The sequence below is a fragment of the Tachyglossus aculeatus genome, chromosome 18 (assembly GCF_015852505.1).
Source record: "Tachyglossus aculeatus isolate mTacAcu1 chromosome 18, mTacAcu1.pri, whole genome shotgun sequence".
Lineage (NCBI taxonomy): Eukaryota > Metazoa > Chordata > Mammalia > Monotremata > Tachyglossidae > Tachyglossus > Tachyglossus aculeatus.
This window is the reverse complement of record NC_052083.1, coordinates 32,786,591-32,805,271: the sequence shown is the minus strand read 5'-3', so window position 1 is coordinate 32,805,271 and position 18,681 is coordinate 32,786,591. Positions and strand designations below refer to the sequence as shown.

The 18,681-nt window shown below is 40.8% G+C and overlaps 1 protein-coding gene across 2 annotated transcripts; it reads right to left on the bottom strand.

The window, feature by feature from the left end:
- Positions 1-1,565: 1,565 nt before the first annotated feature.
- Positions 1,566-18,289, bottom strand: LOC119940348 (histone H4 transcription factor-like). Of its 2 annotated transcripts, none has more exons than XM_038760574.1 (9): positions 18,276-18,289; positions 10,194-10,417; positions 9,258-9,369; positions 7,144-7,296; positions 6,087-6,164; positions 5,649-5,769; positions 4,437-4,575; positions 3,578-3,693; positions 1,566-2,961 (listed from the first exon to the last, which is right to left on the bottom strand). In XM_038760574.1, the coding sequence occupies exons 2-9, from the start codon at positions 10,356-10,358 to the stop codon at positions 2,556-2,558; spliced, it is 1,290 nt and encodes a 429-aa protein (XP_038616502.1). In that variant the 5' UTR covers positions 10,359-10,417; positions 18,276-18,289; the 3' UTR covers positions 1,566-2,555. The 2 variants fall into 2 exon arrangements, with proteins under 2 accessions (XP_038616502.1, XP_038616501.1); XM_038760573.1 differs by lacking the exon at positions 18,276-18,289 and adding an exon at positions 16,191-16,392.
- Positions 18,290-18,681: the final 392 nt, after the last annotated feature.

Below are 18,681 nucleotides of genomic sequence, written 5' to 3'. Positions count from 1 at the left end.
GCACTTTTAGTTCTGGCTCCACTATGTCCCTCCTATGCCACTGCTCTGGGCCTCAGTTTCTTCATTTGTGTAATGAGAAGGAAGTTATTCACCCTACTTCTTAAGTTGTGAGCCCCACATGGGGCGGGGATTTTTTTTTTTATCAGCACTTGGCACATTGTAAGCATTTGGTGGGCACCATCACTATTATTTTAGGAAATGCTGATCCTGTCCAGTCCAAAGAAACACACTTAACATCCATTGTCTAGAAGATACTTACAGGATTCCCTCTGTAAGGAAGAAGTTGCTTTCAAACTGTGTGACTCTCCTCCCATTTCACAGGCAGTGGTGCTTTTCTATTATCTTAAGATGCCTTCTTTATGCTGTTCATGTCCCAGTTCCACCCAGGAAAATGGGGATCAATTCAGCTTTGCTTTCAGATCTACCTTCACAATCCTCCAATGCCTGCTGCTTCGGCTACCCCCAGATTGCACTGGAGGAACGAGTCTACCAACTCTGTTGTATAATCCTCTTCTAGGCACTTAGTACAGTACTCTGCATACAGTAAGCACTCAATTAATCAATTAATGAATCAGAGGTATTAACACCACTGATTGATTGATTGTTGTGGCTTCCTAGATGTGGGAATAGTTGCCTTAAAGGTGAAGGTCTGTTCATTTTAGCCTGGTTGGAATTAAAAGCTAAATTTAATGATGATACCCTAGGGAGTTCACCTGGAAACAGATCTCCAAGCCACCTATCCCAAGGTAGATGAAAAAAGACCGTCATTTAGCATTCCCAAAACTAAGGCACATCATCAAAAAGTGCTCAAAAGGCAAAAGCCAATCCCAGAAATTCAGATTCACTGAGACACTACCACAGTGGAATACTGTCCACTCCAATAATAGTTACTTAGTAATTATGTCGGGTAGCGGATTGCTTTTGACATGGCAAGGGAACTACTTTGACATAATTCTAAACTTTCATCACTAGTCTAAAAACAATTGGGATCTTTGATCTACACAGAGGTATTAAAAACCTCAAATTGTATGGATTTAAAAATTATAACACATACTTTAAAGCAGTTCATGTATTTTATTAAACATGCCCTAAACTTTATATTAACAAAATTAATACATTTATGTATGGAATGAACAAAGTACTTTTAGCACAATATTCATACACTAAAAACTCATTAGCTGGTGATGAAAACATGCTACTTCATATATTACCAGGTTTTAAGAATGAAACATCTATCACAATTTCTGCCTTATCGAGTCAATCAAGTGTGTGGTTATTTTATTAGCATGCCACACCATAAAGCCAAACATAGGCCACCAGAAATTAATGCCTTCTCATTTAGAAAATGTCTACCTGAGTACTGAATGTGCTTATTTCCCTGAATCATACCAGAACTTGAAACCTGGTAAGATGACTACATAAGGAGAATTTTCAAATCACTGCTCACGACCGGGCAGAAATTACACATGCATACGCACACAAACCTTTTCTAGATAGTTATATTAAATAAAACAGGAAACAAGCTAGCAGAAAAACACTGAAAAGAACTTCTTTAATATCACATACAACTAAAAGAATAAAGTTGCAACAGCAGGGATCTAACGTCCACCCAAAAAGTCCCCCAAGGCAAGGGGACCTCCAAAAAGCCCACCTCCCCATCACTAGCATTTTCATCCTCTGCTTTGGGCATGATCACAACTGGGCTCAGTATCAGTGCCCCCAGCCCAAGAGCCACCTGCGGGATGGCAATAATTAGATGTGTCAGCACCTTCCTCCACAGTTGGTAGCGGCCCTTTTCCTTGGCTTGTTTGGAGGCCCAGATCTTATATTTACATCACTGGATAACAATCTACATGCAGCATAACATAATGGGTCAGATTCTGCCAGGAAAGAACTTAGGCATTCAGCACAGTGCACTGATGCCACTGGGCCGTGTGCCTAGCTGAATGCTGGAGAAACTACCTCCCCAAACTGAGAATGGCCGCATTGAGTTCTCAAGGGGATTTAGTGTAATGATCTAGGCACACACCCTTCCGCCCCTTACCCACTCCAACCTTATTTATGTTACTGAACTGCTGGGTGAGAAATTTAGAGGTACGGAGGATAACTGGAGAATGGAAGAAAGGTGGGCTTTTTTTCTTCCTCTCCCTGTCCTTAACATCCCAATCTGGACTCTCACTCAGCACTGACTCCCTGATGCAGAAGAGGAGTTCAGTGGGTTCTTTAAGAATGCCTCAGTTATCATTTCCACATAACCCCTCCTCGCCCCCATTAATGAAAATTCAGGTTATAGCACTTTAATCCCTTGACCCTCGCCAGGCCCAGGCACACTGCCAGCTCTTCTGACACTGTACTTGTTGGAACAAAAAGCCTTGTAATTCCCTAACAACCTACTATCCAATGTGCATAGTGGAAAGACACATTGAGAAAGAACTGATTGAAATTTATTACAAGTTACTGCACTCCTAGGGAATGTTATCCTCAACAAGATATGGAGTTTCTCTTAAAACAGACTAAGTTCTCTTGATAGGAGAGTGCTTTTTAAAATAATCTTTCTAAGGAGCCATCTCAGATGTAAAGACCTGAATCATCTCCTCTAATTTTTCCTTTGCCCCAAGTGTCATGGTTTCATTACACTCAGGGAAACATGGAGAATTTTCAAGAACCAGTGGAACATCCTGAAGCTCACAATAGACAGATTCCTTTAAAGAGGTCTCCACTTCTGGGGCTGTTTTTTTTGCTGGGGCTTCTGAAAGAAGCGGAAAGTTTGAGGAATGCAGCCCCGTAGATGAAATTCTTTCTTGGCAAGGGGCAGAGTTCTCCAGTACTGAGCTAGTATTACTTTGGCCTACTGAGGCTTTCTTTGCTGACTTATGGTTTTCAAGACCCTGACTTAAGCCCAGGTTGAGTTGATAATTAGTTACATTCAACCTCCAATATCCATCATCATCTTCTTTGTACCTTCAAAAATAAAAGACTATATCAAACCCATGAAACAGAAAAGGGAAACCATGAAAGTGGGTCCACTTTTACAGACTGATCAATCATATTTATTGGGCACTTACTGTGGGCAGAACACTGTACTAAGTACTTGGGAGAATACGACTTTGAACAGAGTTGGTGGACACATTCCCTGCCCACAATGAGATTACGGTCTAGAGGGACTGAAAGGTGACTCTACCCACCCAATCACTATCAATTCTTGCTTCATAAACACCACTGTGAGTTTTTTTATTTTAGAAAATATTTTTAAAGTGTGCATGTGTTCATCAGATAAGCAGCCCATTTCAGAACTACAAATTTTCAGATTAAGAAAGACAGATCTAGAGTTCCCTGGGGTTTGATAGAACAAGAATTTATAATTCATCATCTAACATGCAATTTAAGGGTGGGGGAGAGTCTCTAATTTGACTAGAATGAACTAAACACGTAATAATATACCTTTCTTCTAGAAATATGCCCTTCTTTGAAAAACTAAACCTCTTGACAGATTGTATCTAACTGATTTTTGAACTGTGGCAGGCCATTTTCACAGTTCCACTGGGTAAGAATAAACTGATAAGATCAAAATACATACCTGAAGCGAGAATGGCCACTTAGTTGATGTATCTTGCGAAGATGTAAGGTCAAAGAGTAGGACCATGAAAAACATTTCTGGCAGATATGGCATTTGTACTTTATAATGCCATTACTCTATGAGTAAAGGGAAACAACATTACTGAGGTAAAAATGAAAGTATTTTATATTGAGAAAACCTGTGGTTCTATTAAAACCCCAATTCAACACAAAATAAGAAGTCTCTCTTATGGAAAGTTCCTTTTAATAAACACGGATTTCTGTTTGCTTACTTACACACTTATTTCATAAAACTACAACCTTTTCAGTTGAATTTTCATATTGAAGACTGTAATATATATAGTATTTTTAAATTACTGCACAGGAAATTAAAAAATCATACAATAAGCCTGCAAGTTCCACAGTCTACAGAAATCCTAATCCTTTTTGTCGCCAAGATCATTTCTGTTTATTCTAACACTAACATTTTAACATGCAGAAGTATGGTACCACAGGATTATCTAATTCTAAAAAAGAAACATTATGGTTTGTAATATTCTTTTTTGGTATTTTCGATCGTATTTATTGAGCGCTTACTGTGTGCAGAGCACTGTACTAAGCGCCTGGAAAGTACAATTTGGCAACAGATAGAGACAATCCCTACCCAACAACGGGCCCACAGTCTAGAAGATGGGCTCACAGTCTACAAGATTAATTTTAAAGGTTGTTAGGAAGCATTGGAAAACTACTTCTTTGTTTTCTTAATTAATAGGCTTGTTTAATGTAAAGGCAAAAAAAAAGTTGTAGATCCAAGTAATAACTGGTGTGTTACAGATAAATTCTGTGGAAAGTAGCTTTTACCCTACTTTTTGGATACCTACCTCATGAACTCTTCTGTAATGCTGTCTAAAAGTCTGCAAGGTGCGGGAGGTAAAATCACACCTATTCACTTCACAGCAGTAGGCAGATGAATCATTATGTGTCTCAGTATGCTTACGCAGATCATAAGTATTCTTAAAACTGAATAGAAGAGATGAAAACAATTTTACTTACACAACCCAAGCTGCAATTAATTTTTAAGTACACATCTGCACTAGGAAAGCACTTCAATTTTAGATTCCCTATTTAAGCCTATACAGCATGACTCCAATGATAAGTTACAATGCTTTCACAGCAAAATAAACAATTCTTAGTGACTAGGGGAATTACCCATTCTTTGATTGAGCTATATAGTGGTTCTCCTGCTGCTCCAGTTTCTACAAACAGCCCAGATTCTGTTCAGACTGGAGCTTCAGAGGAGCAAGGGGATGCCTGGGTCCTGGTTTACACCCTGGGAATTAAAGGAGTGTCCTTTCAACAATCAGTAGACTAACCCTCTAGATTATGAGCAGGGAACACGCCTACCAACTTTGTTATACTGTTACACTGCACTCTCCCAAGTGCTTAGTATACTGCTCTGCACCCAGTAAGCACTGAATAAATATGATTTATCTGAATCTGGGATCTAAAATGAGCTTTGGGCATCCTACAGCCATAGGTTCCGGGAAGGAGGCAGAAAGTTCCTTCCTGCCAAACCATTTCTTTGGCAGAAACCAAAGGTGCATGTGCTGGGGGGAGATACCTGAGTCCTGTATATATGTACATATGTTTGTACATATTTATTACTCTATTTATTTATCTTACTTGTACATATTTATTCTATTTATTTTATTTTGTTAATATGTTTTGTTTTGTTGTCTGTCTCCCCCTTCTAGACTGTGAGCCCGCTGTTGGGTAGGGACTGTCTCTATATGTTGCCAACTTGTACTTCCCAAACGCTTAGTACAGTGCTCTACGACTGAATGAGTGAATGAATGAATGGGGGAGGTAAAAGGTCCATAGGTCCACGTTATGGTTGGAAAATGGTTCCAGGGTTTCCTTGGATTCCCAACAACCTCTGGACTACGCCACCGAGCTTCACATTTAACTTCAAGACACTTAGAACATCTTTTTTTTTTTTGCAATACCACTGTGTTGTACATGCAGCTGCAATTTACTATCAATCCTGAATTATTTTCAGAAGTCTGCGTGCCTAGCCCAACAACGACTCTTACCTACTGTCGCAAAAGTCACAAGGGAAAGGACGTTCATTACAGTGCCGGAATCTGATGTGCGTCTTCAGTGATGAAAGGTTGGAACATGTCAGGCCACATAATGGACATTTAACATGGCTTACTGGGGAAGGAAGAAGATCGTATAAGCAAAATTCAGGCAAACTTGAAGCCCCCTTATTTCTTTACAAAGTGAAGTCACCTTTGCTTTAAAGACTCATCCTTTAAGGTCACATACCAGAATGACTCAATAACATTAACTCTTCCAAAGATAAATTCATTAAATTTCAAAGTTTTTTCCAGATTTTTCAAGTCAGAATTCCCATTTTGTAGCCTCAAACCGGTAGAATTGAAGTTACTTACAGTATGATGCAATTAACTGCACAGATAACTTAATACATAAATTTACGGAAAGCATGCACTCATAAAATCTTGACTCACCATGTACTCTAACATGGTCTCGGAGAAGTCTCTCACTTGCAAAGTGCTTGTTGCAGTATTGACAAACAAATACTTGCTCTGAAATTAGATATAAATTAATCAGTGACACAAGTGGGTCTAGGTTACTTGCTTTTTAATTTAGCTTTTTTTCTTTCTTCTCATAAAATTAAATGAAATACCAAAGAACAACCATGATACCAAACATACGGAAAAGACATGCATACAAGTAACAGTCAATAGCTGAAACAAATAATCTACTTGCTGAAAATAAGTGACAGTAAATCAGCTAATGATTATAGGTGGGTTCAGAAACTATCATTATTTCCATAGACATTTCTTTTTGGGTAAAATACCAAATTCTGGCTGAAATGCCACTAGTCACAGAGAGGCATTTAATTTCCAGCACGATAAAAATTAGTTCAGATGAATCTTTGGGGACTTCGCTCTGAAACTTGGAACTTTTTAGAAAACTAATAATTGTGACATTGTGGGGGCAAAAAAGAACGTCTTTTTCATTCTTTTTTCCCCCATTACTGATACTTTTCCTTCTAGGGAAACCATGGTGTCCATGGTGCATAAGACTTGAAAACTGGGGAAGCCCCAGCAACCTGCTACCCATACCCTTTTTCATGGAGGGGATCTCCGTCCCTCCCATTCCCCACCAGAGACTCCTGGGAGTATCATTGTCAACTCCAAGCTGTGTTGGAAAAACACACTCCCAACGCCACAGAACCAGACCCGCAAAGAACATCTTGGGAACTGGGAGGTGGATTTTTAAATAAAGGGTTTAATAAAAACAACCACCCTTCAGAACACTTTGTTGTCAATTTTCCTATAACATGAGGTTTAAGTTAGGTTCGCACATAGTACTCATATGACCCCACCACAGCTCTATAGCCAGACAAGGGTACATTATTGGAAGAACTTTCTCTAATTCAGTTCTTGTGCTTTAATCCAGAGGAGAAATGTGCATTATGGAATTAGCCTTCCAAATGCCTATTAGGAATCAGACCAAATCATTTTTATCTAAAGCAGTAGATTGAGAAAATGTACTTACGATCTTCTGAAATCTGTCGTTTGGCATGATCAAAAAACTTCGTATTGTTGGAAAACATCCCTCCACAAGAGGGACAAGCCACTACTTTTTCCTGAGTGTGAGTCCTTAAGTGTTCCCGGAGTTTATGCCGACTCTTACATATGCCTTCACAATCTAAAGATAGCAATCAATCAGTCAATCTGCGGTATGGGTCACCTCTCCCATGAGCACACCTGCTCCTTTCCTTTCACCACTCTGAATCCATTCCCAAGCGCTCAGTACAGTGCTCTGCACACAGTAAGCGCTCAATAAGTACGATTGAATGAATGAATGAATTGCCTATCTTGGCAACAGGAAAAAAACAAAGCAGTCAGGGTGGGGAGGGAGTGGGGCTGGGTCAAAATCTCTATAACAACCAGGCCCCCAGCTGTGTTACTGAGGTCCACATTATACAGGTCTTTCCAAGGACTTGGAAACCCCAGAGAAGAGTATACCAGACATCACACATATTTTTGTCACTGGATTTACCCCCATTGAGAGCATATTATTCATCTGTCAATTTGAGGGTTTAGACAACACTGTGTTGGCTGGACTCCACTAACCCCCGTTGGGAAAATCTTCCTGATTCCGCATCTGTTGAACACAGACTTTTATTTCATGTCCTGCCAGGTGGTACAAAGGCATCTTTGAGTGTGTGAAACAGTTTGAGTAAATGAAGGGCTGAGAGCCTGCTTATCAGCATCCCTTCTAAAGAGGGATTAAGAGAAAATGGGGGCTTAGGTTAGAGCCACCCCCCTACCCTCACAAGGGGGCTTAGTGTAGGGCTCTGCACAGAGAAAGCACTTAATAAATACCATTACTCCTACTAAAAAAGTGTTACCCCGAGTGAATTACTAGGAGAGAATGTGGAATCTTCTTTAAGGTCTCATCTGCTTGTTATCAATCGTACTTTTTGAGTGCTTACTATGTGCAGAGCACTGTACTAAGCATTTTGAAGGGTAGAATACAACAAAATTGGCAAACATCTCCTGTTCATAATGAGCTTACAGTCTAATCTTGAAATGATTATGCGTGGTCCTCTTCAGATCTCAAAATGATACCAAGTGACTGCTGTGGAATGCAGATTCAATTTAGAGGTTGAGCTGGGGCATATGGAGCACAATCCCAGGCCCATCTTTCTGGAGCCAAAAAAGGGGCCCCATTAGCCGAATGGGACTCTAAAGACAGTTTGTCCCAGGGAACAGTGCCAGGTTTGGGTTCTAATAATAATAATAATAATAATAATAATAATGGTATTTGTTAAGCGCTTACTATGTGGTTTCTTTCTGGTTATCTGGTTCTGGCTGAGCATTGCCCAATAGCTAACAGCATGCAAGAGAATCCCAATTTGGCATCCAATACACTTGTGCCAGGACCCATGAGTAGCTCATAGGCATCTCCTCACACACTACCTCACCTACTGGCAAAGTGTGTGTCAGGGGGAGGGGCAATCAATCAATGGTACTTACTGAGTGCTTACTGCGTATAGAGCACTGTACTAAGCACTTGGGAGAGTACAGAGAAGCAGCGTGGCTCAGTGGAAAGAGCACAGTCTTGGGAGTCAGGTCATGGGTTCTAATCCCAGCTACCCCACATGTGTGCTGTGTGACCTTGGGCAAGTCACTTAACTTCTCTGAGCCTCAGTGACCTCATCTGTAAAATGGGGATTAAGATTGAGCCCCACGTGGGACGTGATCACCTTGTATCCTCCCCAGAGCCTAGAACAGTGCTTTGCACATAGTAAGCGCTTAACAAATGCCATCATCATTATTATTATTACATTACAACAGAGTTGGTAGACGTGTTCCCTGCACCACCTGAGCAACTAAGAGCAGTGTCCTGGTTTGTCATATTGAGCCCCCAATCTCCCACGGAAGGTTTTAGAAGTGTGGTTGCTAAAAAACACATCAGGATGAATGAGAGGACCCATCCCAAAGACATTTTTTAGCAGCATAAAATCAATAGTATTGAGAGCTTGTGTGCCGAGCACTGTACCGTCACATGAAAAATTCTGCCACCAGAAGCCATTCAACACACTTTATAGCAACATAGCAAGGATATACTTTATATTTTAATAAAATAAACTGGAATTCTACCTTTCCAACGACAGAGAATGGCTTTTTTGCCTTCAGAAACACTTTGTTTTTCAGCACAGAAGGCATGCATGTTAACGTGCTGATAGAACCATTCTGGATTATTGATGGTCATCTGAAAACAATGCAGTAGTACAAATTCAGTCAAGCAAAGAGACAGAAGAACAAATACTGTGGCACTGTAAATGGAATTTTAGCTAAAGGGAAGATAATTTATCCTTGCATGATCCTACATGCAATACCTCCTACAGCAAGAGCTGTTGTCAAGGATTTAGTTTTAGAAAATAAATGGTCTACACATAACATTCTCATCCCAATTCAAATTTAAGAGAAAATGAAGGTAAGAGAATAAGTAGTTGCTAATATGAATTAGTGATCAAATGTGGAAGCTTCCATTCTCAATCATCTAGACCATCTATATTCCTCACAACAACATGTTCGAAACAAACGGTATGCCTAAACACACACATACAAAATCAGTGTTTTTCTTTTTACATTTCCCTGAACTAAAGGTAGATTCTGCATATTTCTGTTGGTAGTTAAGGGCTTATTCACTACATTAGAACTTGTCTGCTTACCATAAAATTGAGTATGACAAGTTCTAACAACACAGGAAAATTGCTGTGGCTCATAAACCTGTCAGAACCATTGTCAAACAGGAAAATGTCCCAATAAAGCTAACCTATTTGCTCTGTGTCTTAAGTTAACTGGATGTATATTCAGTGGATAATTTAGCAAAATATTACATTAGTCATGCTTTCTTTTTAAAGCCCTTTTTCGATGCTGGAGTATCTCTAGTAAAGGAGGAATAAAACAAACCTACCAAAACATGGACTTTCTTCCCTAAAGGGCAGAGGTATAGCCAGTACGATGGGGGCGGGTACAGAAGCGGGGTAGGAGGGTAGGGGGGAAGGAATCACATTTTAATGCTTGACTTACATCACAGTGCTCCCAGTGGCAAACAAATTCTTCTGTAATCTCTGGAATCACATTTTGGCATTGAGTATTTTGTGAACATTCTGGAAAGTCTTCGTGGGAAGCTCTGATCTGAGCACCTAGATATTTCAGTTTGGTATGGTAGCTATGGAAATTCACATGGATCATCAATTCATTGGAACCAACTGCCCAAAATTCACACCTTCTCCAAAGGCACAGGTAGTGCTCTAAATACAAACAGAACACAGATACATATACTATAACGCCTATGGAATTACAGATTTCATGGGTTAGTATTGGGAATATGGGGATGCTTTCAAAATTCTTTTCTTCAAAAGTATTAACAGGATTGTTTCTGTATTGGCATTAACTGCCAGTGAGTTCCGACATCTGTCCTGATGTCCTCTTATTCCCATAATTCTTGCACTTGATTATCCATAGTGTTCCCATTTTAAGAAGCAGAGATTGATGTAGCCAATCGTTTTGAAAGTCACAGAATCCCAAGAGATCACCTAGTCCAAGCTTCCTGACTCCAGGCAGGTAACTAAGACACCTGAGGTAAGTAGTTCCAATTCTTCCTTAAAGATTTTAAAAGATTTGATACACTCCCCCCCAACAGTCGTCTGTCATGTTTTATTACCCTGACAGGTCAGAATCTTCTTCCTCCTGGCCAACCCAAATCTCTTCTGCTTTATTTTTAGGGTCGCTTCCTCTTCACCTGCCCTCTGGACATGGGGAATAACCGGAACAGCATTTTCCACAAGAAACTCCTCTGTGACTTTGAATCAAACTAGTACATCATCACCTAGCCCTCTCAAGCCCTGGTTCAACAGTCTCAATTCTTTTCTTCATAGCAGCATTTTGGTCACTCTTCTCGCATCCTTTTTCTCCACATTCTTCTTAATGCACAGTGACCAAAATTGGATACAATTCTCAAATCACGAATTTGGTAAGCTTATCTCCAGGTGTATGCAGAATATAGGGGAAGGACTACTCCCCAGCTCCCTCTATCACCTACATCATCTACGCACTTGGATCTGTGAACTTTGGGCATTTGATATTCGCTCCACCCTCAACCCCACAGCTCTTATGTACACATCTTTAAATTAAATATTATAAATTATTCACATCAATGTCTGCCTCTTCATATAGGCTGTAAACTCATTGTGGGGAGGGAATGTGCCTGCTAATTCTGTTGTATTGTACTCTCCTAAGCACTTAGTAGAGCTCTGCACATAGTAAGCACTCAAATACTATTCACTGATTGAAAAGGGAGGGAACTCCATTTTTCAGATGAGGAAACTGAGGCATAGAGCAGTTAAGTGACTTGACCAAAGTCACATAGCAGGCAAGTGGCAGAGACAATATTAGAACCCAGGTCTCCTGACTCTCAGGCCTATGGTTTGTGAGCCTCTGGTTTAGAATGATAAATAGTGGTATTTGTTATGCGCTCACTATTTGCCAGGCACTGTACTAAGTACTGGGGTGGATACAAGCAAATCGGGTTGAACAGGGTCCCTTATCCACATGGGGCTCACAGATGGGGCACAAAGAAGTGAAGTGCCTTGCCCAGGGTCACAAAGCAGACAAGCTGCAGAGAGGAATTAGGACCTACAACCTATTTAGAAGAATAATTGCTTATGACTCAGTAACTGGATTTGATTCATAGCATCCCCTGATGCTAACGAGGGCAGAGGTGGCTAGAATACGGCCCACCTGCCAGATTTGGCCTTCCAATTGATTTAAACTGGTTCCCAGGCTGGGTCTAGCTTGTTTTGGGGTCCCCTGTTTTTGCCCTCAGCCATTTTTACCTAACTCAATGCCGACTGTGGATGGCACTGGCAACCTGTAGACACAGTATAGATGTTGAGTTACTGTAACCCTCCTAGACTTTGAGCTTTCTCCGGACATGGAACGTGTCTACCAACTCTGTTACATTGTACTTTCCCAGGCACTTAGTTTAGTACTCTGCATACAGTAAGCACTCAATAAATACCATTGATTGACTGATTACTGTGGCTGACTCAATAGGAGCCACTGAAGGTGAAAGTAATGTACTTCATTTAGGAGGCCTTTGTCATCTCATCCCCTTCTCAAAGGTCCCTAAGTAGCCCTTTGGACAAAATAACGGCCCCACCTATACTCCAGGGAGATATCCTGTCTAACATTTCTGTGCTTCCATTTTTCCTAAGGGGAAATTTTACAAAACTGAAATCACAGGCTTTGACTGTCTTCAATTAAAAAAAAAAGAAAAACCTCATGTGCCCTAAAATTATCTATCTAGATGCCTCATTTTAAACAAAGATCACACTGACATGTTTTTCTAATATATATATACTCCGATATTTTAACTAGAAATGGTTACTTCATTTGTTCTGGAATAGCAATAGCAATGGTTATACATAGCTTCTACCAGAAAAAAAAATTATAGGGCATTTTCATGTTAAATGTCTCTAAAAAACTTTCCAAAAAGCTAACAGTATTTTAAAAGTAGAAATGTTTACCTGTTGTGCTCGGTTTCATCAGTACAGTAAATGCCCCTCAAATCGGTTTTCTTCAGGACTTTTCCAAGTTTCTTTTGCATTTAAATTGGGGTCACTAATGGCTGTTTTGCAAGTGCTAAAGCCCCCAATCGAAACCACCAAAACCAAAGTGATTTGAGAGACCGACTGTGTAAATTGCCTTCAAAGTCAAGCCATATGAAGGGGGTAATTGATTTGTTTTCCCTAACGATGGTCTCGGATCTGTTAGCCACAGCATATGCCAATTAAAGGAGATTCGCAAAACCGTTTAAGGGATTAACGTGCTCAAACTTGGCTTTATCTAAGGATGGTACAGTCTCTGTAACTACAAAGTAGTTTCTTAAAGAAAAACCGTGGGGTCCATTAAAAAAAGATATATATATATATTATATATATACATACTTATGGCCGTCTTGTACACTTCTACCTCCCTTTTTCTTTTCTCCCTTTTACGCTCTGCTTTTATTTTCTTTCTTTCCGTTTTTCTCCTTTGATTTTTTTCTCTCCTTTTCGTTTCTCTTTTTCTCTCCTTTTATTTTCCTCTCCATTTTTCTCTGTCCTTTTTCTCCCTCCTTTCATTTTTTCTCTCTCCCCCTCTTTCTCATTTAAATTATTTCCCTCCCTTCTCTCCTTTTATTTTCTCTTCCGTTTCTCCCTCCTTTTATTTCCGTGCCTTAGCGGTAAGAACCCGGGCTTGGGAGTCGGAGGTAGTGGGTTCTAATTCTGCCTCTGCCACTTGTCTGCTATGTGATTTTGGTCAAGTCACTTCACTGGGCCTCAGTCACCTCTTCTGTAAAATGGGGATTAAGGCTGTGTGCCCCACATGGGACAACCTGATCACTTTTATATCCACCCCAGCGCTTAGAATAGTGTTTGGCACATAGTAAGCGCTTAATAATAATAATAACAATAATGGCATTTACTAAGCGCTTACTATGTGCCAAGCACTGTTCTAAGCGCTGGGGAGGATACAAGGTCATCAGGTTGTCCCATGTGGGGCTCACAATCTTCATCCCCATTTTACAGATGAGGGAACTGAGGCCCAGAGAAGTGACTTACCCAAGGTCACACAGCTGACAAGCGGCAGAGTCAGGATTTGAACCCATGACTTCCGACTCGTCTCTATGCCAACTTGTACTTCCCAGGCACATAGTAGGCGCTCAATAAATACGACTGAATGAATGACTCCCAAGCCCGTGCTCTATCCGCGGAGCCACTCTATACCACCATGATTATTATATACATATAATGAATAATAATAATAATGGCATTTGTTAAGTGCTTACTATGTGCAAGGCACTGTTCTAAGCGCTGCGGGGATACAAGGTGATCAGGTTGTCCCACGTGGGGCTCACAGTCTTAATCCCCATTTTACAGATGAGGTCTCTGAGGCTCCGAGAAGTTGTTACAGAGAAGCAGCGTGGCTCAGTGGAAAGAGCCCGGGCTTTGGAGTCAGGTCATGGGTTCAAATCCCGCCTCCTCCAATTGTCAGCTGTGTGACCTTGGGCAAGTCACTTCACTTCTCTGAGCCTGTTACCTCAACTGTAAAATGGGGATGAATACTGTGGGACAACCTGATCACCCTGTAACCTCCCCAGCGCTTAGAACAGTGCTTTGCACATAGGAAGCGCTTAATAAACGCCATCATTATTTTATTATTATTAAGTGACTTGCCCAAGGTCACACAGCAGATATGTGGCAGAGCCGGGATTCGAACCCATGACCTCTGACTCCAAAGCCCGTGCTCTTTCCACTGAGCCACGCTTTGTAACTCCGGCACTTGCCTCAGCGCAAGACCACCGCCCCCAAAAGGGATTCAAGGCCCTACTGAGAGCTCACCTTCTCCAGGAGGCCTTCCCAGACTGAGCTCCCTCCTTCCTCTCCCCCTCGTCCCCCTCTCCACCCCCCGTCTTACCTCCTTCCCTTCCCCGCAGCACCTGTATATATGTTTGTACATATTTATTAATCAATCAATCGTATTTATTGAGCGCTTACTGTGTGCAGAGCACTGTACTAAGCGCTTGGGAAGTACAAGTCGGCAACAGAGACAGTCCCTACCCAACAGCAGGCTCACAGTCTAGAAGTCTACTCTATTTATTTATTTATTTTACTCGTACATATGTTTGTACATATTTATTGTACATATCTGTTCTATTTATTTTATTTTGTTAATATGTTTGGTTTTGTTCTCTGTCTCCCCCTTCTAGACTGTGAGCCCACTGTTGGGCTATTTATTTATTTATTTTACTTGTACATATCTATTCTATTTACTTTATTTTGTTAATAGGTTTGGTTTTGTTCTCTGTCTCCCCCTTCCAGACTGTGAGCCCACTGTTGGGCTATTTATTTATTTATTTTACTTGTACATATCTATTCTATTTATTCTATTTTGTTAACAGGTTTGGTTTTGTTCTCCGTCTCCCCCTTCTAGACTGTATGCCCACTGTTGGGCTATTTATTTATTTATTTTACCTGTACACATCTATTCTATTTATTTCATTTTGTTAACAGGTTTGGTTTTGTTCTCTGTCTCATTTATTTACTTGTACATATCTATTCTATTTATTTTATTTTGTTAATAGGTTTTGGTTTTGTTCTCCGTCTCCCCCTTCTAGACTGTGAGCCCACTGTTGGGCTATTTATTTATTTATTTTACTTGTACATATCTATTCTATTTATTCTATTTTGTTAATAGGTTTGGTTTTGTCCTCCGTCTCCCCCTTCTAGACTGTGAGCCCACTGTTGGGCTATTTATTTATTTATTTTACTTGTACATATCTATTCTATTTATTTTATTTTGTTAATAGGTTTGGTTTTGTTCTCCGTCTCCCCCTTCTAGACTGAGCCCACTGTTGGGCTATATATTTATTTATTTATTTTACCTGTACATATCTATTTATTTTATTTTGTTAATATGTTTGGTTTTGTCCTCTGTCTCATTTATTTATTTTACTTGTGCATCTCTATTCTATTTATTTTATTTTGTTAATAGGTTTGGTTTTGTCCTCTGTCTCCCCCTTCTAGACTGTGAACCCACTGTTGGCCTATTTATTTATTTATTTTACTTGTACATATCTATTCTATTTATTTTATTTTGTTAGTATGTTTGGTTTTGTTCTCCCCCTTTTAGACTGTGAGCCCACTGCTGGGTAGGGACTGTCTCTATATGTTGCCAATTTGTACTTCCCAAGCGCTTAGTACAGTGCTCTGCACATAGTAAGCGCTCAATAAATACGATTGATTATGATGATGATGATGATGATGATGCCAACTTGGACTTCCCAAGCGCTTAAGTGCGGTGCTCTGCACACAGTAAGCGCTCAATAAATACAATTGATTGATTGATTGCTCTGCACACAGTAATAGCTCAATAAATACGATTGATTGATCGATTGATGTTTTTAGGCCTCATTTTAACGGACGCAAAAGCAAATAGGCCCGGCGTGCAGTGGTCCAGTTGACACCTCGTCGCCTTTACCTCGTTTTTCCGGCGGGTCACTTAAGTGCTCTTTCGAGTGACTGGAAACGTGATTACAAAACTGCTCCATGCAGTTTCCCACAAAATTGCAGGTTCCCCACTCGCAGGGCAGCAGGAGATGGGCGACTTTGGTCTTGGCCCTGGAGGCCATATTCTGGGCCTGTGGCGTCGAGGCCGCTTGGGCTCCTTCTCCGTTGGCCTCCCCTCAGCACGCGCCTCCTGAGGGGGATAGTACAGTGCTCTGCACCTAATAAGCGCTCAATAAATACGATTAATGGATTGATTGACGGCACGTTGAGGCGGGAAAAGACGAGGGAGACGTGAGACCGTTGACGCAACCGCCCTTCTCCCCGCCCACACCACCATAATGGCTGGCGCTGAGGTAAATTCGTCAGTTACACAGGAAGAGCACGGACTTTGGGGTCAGAGGCCATTTATTCATTCAGTCGTACTTATTGAGCGCTTACTGCGTGCAGAGCACTGTACTAGGCGCTTGGGAAGTCCAAGTTGGCAGCCCCGACCCAATTTATGAGGTAACTGAAGCACAGAGAAGTTAAAAGACCTGCCCAAGATCACACAGCAGAGAAGTGTGAGGAGAAGCAGAGAAGCGGCTGGAAAGAGCACGGGCTTTGGAGTCAGAGGTCGTGGGTTCGAATCCCGCCTCCACCACAAGTCTGCTGTGTGACCTTGGGCGAGTCACTTCACTTCTCTGAGCCTCAGTTACCTCATCTGTCAAAATGGGGATTAAGGCTGTGAGCCCCACGTGGGACAACTTGATCACCTTGTATCCCCCCCAGCGCTTAGAACAGTGCTTTTTATATTTTTATTTATTTTTATTTTATAAATATTTTTATTTTATAAATATTTTATATTATTTTATTTTATTTTTATTTTATTTTTATAAATATTTTTATTTATTTATTTTACTTGTACCTATCTATTCTATTTTATTTTGTTAATATGTTTGCTTTTGTTCTCTGTCTCCCCCTTCTAGACTGTGAGCCCACTGTTGGGTAGGGACTGTCTCTATATGTTGCCAGCTTATACTTCCCAAGCGCTTAGTACAGTGCTCTGCACACAGTAAGCGCTCAATAAATACAATTGATTGATTGCTTTGCACATAGTATATATGTTTGTACATATTTATTACTCTATTTATTTTACTTGTACATATCTATTCTATTTATTTTATTTTGTTAGTATGTTTGGTTTTGTTCTCTGTCTCCCCCTTTTAGACTGTGAACCCACTGTTGGGTAGGGACTGTCTCTATATGTTGCCAACTTGGACTTCCCAAGCGCTTAGTACAGTGCTGTGCACACAGTAAGCGCTCAATAAATACGATTGATTGATTGATAGTAAGCGCTTAAATGTCATCATCATTATTATTATTATTAAGTGGCTGCTGAGGATTGTCAGCAGGATGCTGCTATCAAAGTGGCTTAACAAATGCCATCATTATTATTATTAAGTGGCTGCTGAGGATTGTCAGCAGGATACTGCTATCATCAAAATCCTTAATTTCCCTAGGACTGGAGCTTGATAATAAATGCTGGCTATCTGCCAAAAACCAAAGAGTATACCAGAGTGGGCTGTGTGAGGGAAACTTGCAAATTCAAAGTTTCACTGCCATACAAAGGAATGAGTCACTTGGCATATCTCCAAACCTCAGAAGCCAGCCCGTATGGCAAATGACTGGATAGTAGGGCCCTGAATCTAAATCTACCAAATCTAGAGGGTCATGGAATACGGTACATATTTATTACTCTATTTTACTTGTACATATTTATTTTATTCTGTTAATATGTTTGGTTTTGTTCTCTGTCTCCCCCTTCTAGACCGTGAGCCCGCTCACAGTTGGGTCGGGACCGTCTCTGTTGCCAACTTGTACTTCCCAAGCGCTTAGTACAGTGCTCTGCGCACAGTAATTGCTCAATAAATACGATTGAATGAATTTTATTTTGTTAATATGTTGTGTTTTGTCGTCTGTCTCCCCTTTCTAGACCGTGAGCCCGTTCACAGTTGGGTCGGGACTGTCTCTATATGTTGCCAACTTGTACTTCCCAAGCGCTTAGTAGAAGACTTACAGAGCAGTTGTTTCTCTTCCTCTCCAAAGTTGTGGGCCTAGTGTTGGAAAGCAGTAGTCCGAGGCAGTCAGCTATTTTCTCACTGAATAAAAATGGGAGATTTAAGTTTATTTTGAGAGGTTAGGTGTATGTGACTTCTCATCGGCTCATCATACTGTGCTCTGCGCACAGTAAGCGCTCAATAAATATGATTGATTGATTCCCAAGCGCTTAGTACAGTGCTCTGCTCACAGTAAGCGCTCAATAAATACGACTGACTGACTGAATGAATGAATTCCCCACCCATGCACTAGGCCACTCCCACATCACTAGACCCTGCCCACACCCCCAGGCATCACCCACGCACTAGGCCCTGCCCACATCCCCAGGCCCCTCCCACAGGGGCCGTCTCTGTATGTTGCCAACT

Coding starts and splice junctions, on each gene's coding strand:
- LOC119940348 (XM_038760573.1), bottom strand. CDS start 16,341: ATGGCCTCCAGGGCCAAGACCAAAGTCGCCCATCTCCTGCTGCCCTGC. Junction 9,370..10,193: donor GCCACTGGGAGCACTGTGAT/GTAAGTCAAGCA, acceptor CATTGTTTTCAG/ATGACCATCAATAATCCAGA. Junction 7,297..9,257: donor CATTCTCTGTCGTTGGAAAG/GTAGAATTCCAG, acceptor TGCTATCTTTAG/ATTGTGAAGGCATATGTAAG.